The sequence below is a fragment of the Vicia villosa genome, unplaced genomic scaffold (genome assembly GCF_029867415.1).
Source record: "Vicia villosa cultivar HV-30 ecotype Madison, WI unplaced genomic scaffold, Vvil1.0 ctg.002034F_1_1, whole genome shotgun sequence".
Classification (NCBI taxonomy): Eukaryota; Viridiplantae; Streptophyta; class Magnoliopsida; order Fabales; family Fabaceae; genus Vicia; species Vicia villosa.
Genome location: NW_026705821.1, coordinates 116,577 through 123,070, shown reverse-complemented (window position 1 = coordinate 123,070; position 6,494 = coordinate 116,577). Strand labels below are relative to the sequence as shown.

Below are 6,494 nucleotides of genomic sequence, written 5' to 3'. Positions count from 1 at the left end.
AAACGACGTGGAGAGCTTCACGCCCCTAAACACTTGTCACAAGCAGATATGGCAAAAGGTTCTCCACTTGCATGATATCCCTACGCCTCTAACTCCAAACGTGAATGTTATAGACTTGAATCTAACATATGGTGTAAATTCCATAAGGTCAAAGGATGCCACACAAAAGATTGCTACCAAATTAAAAAGGAGATAGAGTGCTTGATCTAGGAGGGACACCTTAAAAAATATGTCAAAGATGACTCCTTCCAAAGGCCAGGTCGCCTGCTCTTGTGACCGCAACAATGCTAAAAACCTTATGTCACAAAGAGTAAGGAGTCGTGCAGAAAAGATGGTGACACGACTGTTTGCCACACCCTCAATACTATTGCAAGAGAATTTGCCGGGGATGGAGAGACCAGTTTTGCTCGATGAAGATATGCTCTCCAAATATTAACTATAGAGGACCTGCCCACAAATCTGAAGGAAGGAGAGACCAAGACACCAGAGGTCAAGATTGTGTTTTTTAAAAAGGACATAACAGGTTTCCATCCCCAAAATGACGACTCCATGGACATCATCATAAGATGCAATGATTGGGAAATTAAAATAATCTTGGTATATTAAGGAAGCTCTGCGTATATCCTCTAGTGGGATGCATTTGAGAGGCTTCACCTCGACTCAGATAACCTAAAAGCTTTCAGATGATCTATGAGGGATCCTTACCAACCTTTGAGGAAATCAAACACGTTGAATCCTTACGGAGGAATCTTTGTCGCCCTCCGAGGCAATATGAAATGCTGGAACCCGAGGGACCCTTCTCCCGTTCGTGGCTCTTTGGAGGGAGAGCCTTGCTATCATGAGATGTCTTGCTTTGCCTTTTTCTTCTATTTTATGATAAATCTCCAAGGTAGTCTCGAGACATGGTTGTGGGTCAATGGTCGACCTGCATATAAACTAAGTGTTCTCTTCTCTAAACAAGCGATATTTTAGAATTTTCCCTGCAAAATAAGATGTTAAAATATATAAAGCATTAAGGAAAAGATCAAGTAAGAAGGTTCTTTCTATATGATAAAGCGAACCATGTTACTTCTCTATCCCGCCGCCATCTTCTTAGTCCATGGTAATAAGGATACGAGAGCTCATAAACCTAAATCAACTTAACACCTATATCACCTTTCGCTCAAGGGGAGAAAGGCTGCTAGAGTCCATTCCTTTTATGAGGTGGGGATTCATTGTCCATAACAGAGGTAAACAAGTGGCCTTTGTCGCCTATGTAGTCACCATAAAAACACCATATAGCCCTCTGATTCACACAAATCTATGTTACCAATATTCATAAGATGTACTGAAGGGTTCTAGAAAATTCCTACCATGCAAAAAGCGTAGAATTACCCAACCACAAATGAGGAGGACCTCTACGCCATCAAAATAAAGGAATATGCTTATAGTGGGTAGGAGGACCAGATGGAAACAGATGATCTCAAAGGACCTAATGATGCTTTAGACATTGGGTGTGATTTGCGAGGGGAGACATTACCAGTCGCCAAAAAGTCTGGTTCAAAATGCGTAAAAAGTATTAAGACCCAAAATCATGAATGATACATAGGTGCAAGTAAAAATAATGGGTAGATAAACCACCAAATGTAGCCATGTTAGCCCTTTCTATTCCTGAATAGGGCTCCATAATTACGCCATAATATTCCGATGAAACCTCACGATTCTGTTCGAGTAAGAATATAAGAATACAATATCTCTAACATGGACACATTTGGTATTCTTCTCGGCCATCAATTTTAATGAGAATGAAAGAGGTTACAAAAGGCTATAATACTTGGATCCCTTGAAGTTTAATGAACCACGTTATCTTCCCCTTCCTATATGAACTTAAAGATCAGATAAGCACTACCGCACCTGTGAAACTTTTCTGATTAAATAGTGAAAACCCTAAAAGAAGAGGGAGAGAAAAAATAGCTTTTTGAAAAGTAAACCAGGACCCTTTATGAGGGAGAATCCAAGAACACAGGCAACATGCCTAGTAGTGCAATTGTTGCAAGAAGTGGAGAGGGTTTCACACGTCTAGGACATGCATAAGAAAAGAAACTAGACTGGGTTTTCCTAGGAAAACCATCATAAGCAGCATTAAATGCCACATACGTTTCTTTTCCACTAAAGTTCAAGTTTCCAATACTAACTAACATTTTGACGTCTCTAAAACCACTTGACTGATTTTTGATATCCCTTAGTTGACAATTGAGTTATACTTAAGAATCCTGACAAGTGCCTGATGACTCACCCTTAAATGAGAGACTCGCCCCCAATTAAGGGACTCGCCCCTAACTAAGGGACTCACCCCTAACTAAGGGACTCGCTCCTGACTACGGGATTCACTTGAGAGGAATTAAGGGTTTAAGACTATGTGGAGGAGGATCTTAATCATTTTTCCCTTTACAATTTATCGTGCTTAAGGGACTAGGTAGTGATATATTTGTAAGGACCCAATATAGGACGACATGAGACCGGCCCCCATCAAGTGTCCGTTCTAGAATATATCGCTTATGCATGTCTCTACTCAGTAGGTGACCCGCCCTAACGGAAAACATGGACGGTGACGTGTACACAATCCATAGCCACACGCAGAAGAAGTCATGATCATGATTCTCTAAGAATTAAGTAGTCAACAGTCTCCCTAGTTAAGGTGAAATAGTTACTACTTTTGAGGATTCCCCAAATCCAAGCCCATGGACCTCTATAAATATCTCATCCCTAGGGTTAAGGAGGATACTTTCTGAATTCACCACGAAATACCCAAAAATACAAAGTTTTTCATTCTCGTGAGCATACTTTTAACCTTATAAAAAACACCTCCAAAATAAGACTTCTCACCCGCGTGAACTTTTCCTAACCACCACAAACTCTATATATTTAAGAAATTCAAAATTCTTAGCAATTCAAATGATTCAATTAAAGTCTATTAATTTTTATTTTTTTTGTTTGGAAGAAGTATTAAAATGATTCATCGTTAAATTTTTGGTGTCATTTTTGGGCCAAATTTAAAATATGAAAAATAAAAACCAATTTATAATTTTTGAAAATTTGAAGAGACCAATATGTAAATTCTGAAAATTATTAGGATTTTATTTGAAGGGACCATCTTGCAAGTTTTAAAAAATTAATTATAAACAAATAAACATTTGTTATATAGAATGAGTAATTTAAAATTATTTACTTTTTGATATCATTTGAAATTTCTTAATATATATATTAATAATTCTTCATATCTTTTATAATTGTTGGAGTAAATATATCCCTCCTCATATATATATATATATATATATATATATATATATATATATATATATATATATATATATATATATATATATATATATATATATATATATATATATATATATATATATATATATATATATATATATATATATATATATATATATACTCTATTTTATCTTTTTTTATAAAATCAATTTTTTTATTTTAAAAGATTGTTTTCATCCTCTCTCATTTTTTTTACTTAAAATTGATTATGTATTTAATTTTATAAGTGTTTTATCAGTGAAATATGTCAAATGATTAAGTAAAATTTTATAATTTTAAAAATAAAAAAGGTAAGTCACACATCATTAAACAAATGTACACATTATCAATGATAAATTCTATAATATGATAAGTAAAACAAATCTTTGTCATTCTTTAAAAATAAAAAATAAAAGTAATTATTATTAAAAATAAATTTATTGTTGATTTTTAATAGAAAAATATGATAAATAGATCAAAAGTATTTTAATTAAAATAGGGAGAATAATTTTTGAATGAGATAAAATAGAGGATAAGAAAAAGTCTATAAGCTATCAATCAACAATATTTATCATATTATTAATGTTTTTTAAAAAATTTAACCTAAAATACTTCTACATCCATAATGTATCACAATTCAACTTCATAAAATATTTTATCTTTCTATAAACAGTCAGTATGTTTATAGCCGCAAAGATCAAATGAAAAAGAACAAGTTTGAATTTGTATTATTCAATTTATTATTTTCTAAAAGTGAAATTTTCACTAATAAATTATTTAATTAAAAAATATAGGATAAAAAATATTTTAACTTGTCTTAAATGTTCTCATATATATCAAAGTATACATAAAATCTTTAACATAATAATATTACTATATTGAACACTTCATCAAATGTATAATTCTATATTGTATATTGTGTGTGACTTTTAGGGGTGGGAATAGGCTAGGCTAGGCTTTATAAGGCCTGGGCCTGACTTACGATAAATTTATAAGGCCTGAGCCTGGCCTATGACCTACTATAGGCTCATTTTTTCAGCCTGACCTTTTTAAAAGTCTGACCTGGCCTGAAAACCTATTTAAAAGCCTCTTTCTTATTATTTCAATTAATTCATATTACTTAAGAAGCCTTATAGGTCGCATATATATGAACATTTAAACCGACCTATTTAGCATTTTTTTCTAATATATATGGATATATAGACATTCTATTTAATATTTTTCTAATATATATGCATATATAAGCCAACCTAATTAGACTAATTTTAATATATATGAAAATATAGGCCGGCCTACAAGGCTTTATAAGCTTTTTTAATAGCCTAGGTCTGACCTAATTTATTAAATAGGCTTTTAAAAAAGGCCAAACCTGGCCTTTTTATCAAATAGGTTTGGCCTGGCCTGACCTTAAGTAGGCTAGGCTATAGGCCCCTGTAGGCCGATCTGGCCTATTCCCACCCTACTGACTTTTAAGTGATATGCCATCCTTAGTTTTTATTAAGCAGAAGTATATAACTTTTAATTCTTAAAAATTTGAAAAAATTACATTGAATTGAATTTGTATTATTATTATTTCAAATTTTGATGTAACTCAACTATTTCAATGATGATTTAGTTGAACAAATAAAAAAAGAAAAGTATAGAAATAAAAAAAGATTATGCTGAGATAATTGAAGTATATTTAATTTTGAAATGTCGCTTACCCACGTCAGCAAAGCAACCCTTCACCATTCTCTTCCTTCAGTCTGATTTCATTCATTCAGCAATGCTTTTTAACGTCCCATCATCCATCTCTCTCTCCCAAAAAATTCTCCATTTTTTCTTTCTCACTCTCTAAACAAAACCCCAAATCCAAACTAAACGCTCCTCTTCTTCCCCGTGAAAACTTAAACTCTCTCACACACACACTCACTCACAGCAACAAAACGCCACCGTTTCACAATTCACACTGCTAGCAAAAACTATAAACCTTATTAATTACTCTACTTACCCTAATTTTGAAGACTTCTGGAACTTTCTCGATCATCATGGATTCATCATCAGCAGGAGCATCATCTTCAGAACCTCCAACAACTTCTCCTACGGTAACCGTAACCACCGTACAACCGGAGGGATCTTCACCACCGCAACCACCACCACAAGCTCCACCAAGCCGTTACGAATCTCAAAAGCGCCGTGACTGGAACACTTTCCTCCAATATCTACAAAACCACAAGCCACCATTGACGCTTGCAAGGTGCAGTGGCGCGCACGTGATCGAGTTTTTGAAATATCTCGATCAGTTCGGGAAGACGAAAGTTCATGTTTCCGGATGTCCGTATTTCGGACATCCGAATCCACCTGCTCCCTGCGCTTGTCCTTTGAAACAGGCGTGGGGAAGCCTTGATGCGTTGATAGGACGACTCAGAGCGGCCTATGAAGAAAACGGAGGCCGTCCTGAGTCGAATCCGTTCGGCGCTAAAGCTGTGAGAATTTACTTGAGGGAAGTGAGAGAAGGACAGGCTAAAGCTAGAGGGATTCCTTATGAGAAGAAGAAGAGGAAGAGGACTGCAGTGACAGTGTCTGCTGTGAGTAGTAGTGGTGGTGGTGCTAATGATGATAGCGGTGGTGGTAACGGTGGTGCAGGTGATAGCACGGTTGTTGTTGGTGGTGGTGGTACAACTACAACTTCAACTACAACTACTACAGCTAATGCAAGTACTTCTTAGTACAGCCACCGCCACCACAGTATAGTAATCTTAATTATATTTATTTATTTTTCCTCATTTTTTTCTCTTAATTTTATGTCTTTAGTTTTTAATTCTAAGGAAATTAATTGTGATTAAAGCTTATTATTATTAAGTTACATATTTATTATTATTAATAATATTATTATGCCTATTTTCCATCAACAAAATTTAAGTTCCTAGATATTATTATTGTTTGATTATATATGTTTTAGCTCAATTTTTGCATGATCATTCCATTCCATGTTTTAGCTAAATCTTGAGCAAGTTAGCATTTAGTAATTAATTAAAATCTTAATTACTAGCATTCTCTTTCTAATCTTTTTCTTTAGCTGCTATATTAGTTTTTCATTTTATGTGTTTTTGTTTTGCCTCTATTTTGTTTCTTATAGTTTTGATTTTGTTTTGAAGGTGGAGTGAATGTTTTTTGAATAGTAATTCAATGCACTATCACTATGGTGAAGCTATATA

General features: G+C 34.1%; 1 protein-coding gene across 1 annotated transcript; it reads left to right on the top strand.

The window, feature by feature from the left end:
- Positions 1-5,014: 5,014 nt before the first annotated feature.
- Positions 5,015-6,177, top strand: LOC131637586 (protein LIGHT-DEPENDENT SHORT HYPOCOTYLS 5-like). The gene has a single exon (XM_058908186.1). It carries the CDS (start codon positions 5,325-5,327, stop codon positions 6,003-6,005), a length of 681 nt encoding a protein of 226 aa, XP_058764169.1. The 5' UTR covers positions 5,015-5,324; the 3' UTR covers positions 6,006-6,177.
- Positions 6,178-6,494: the final 317 nt, after the last annotated feature.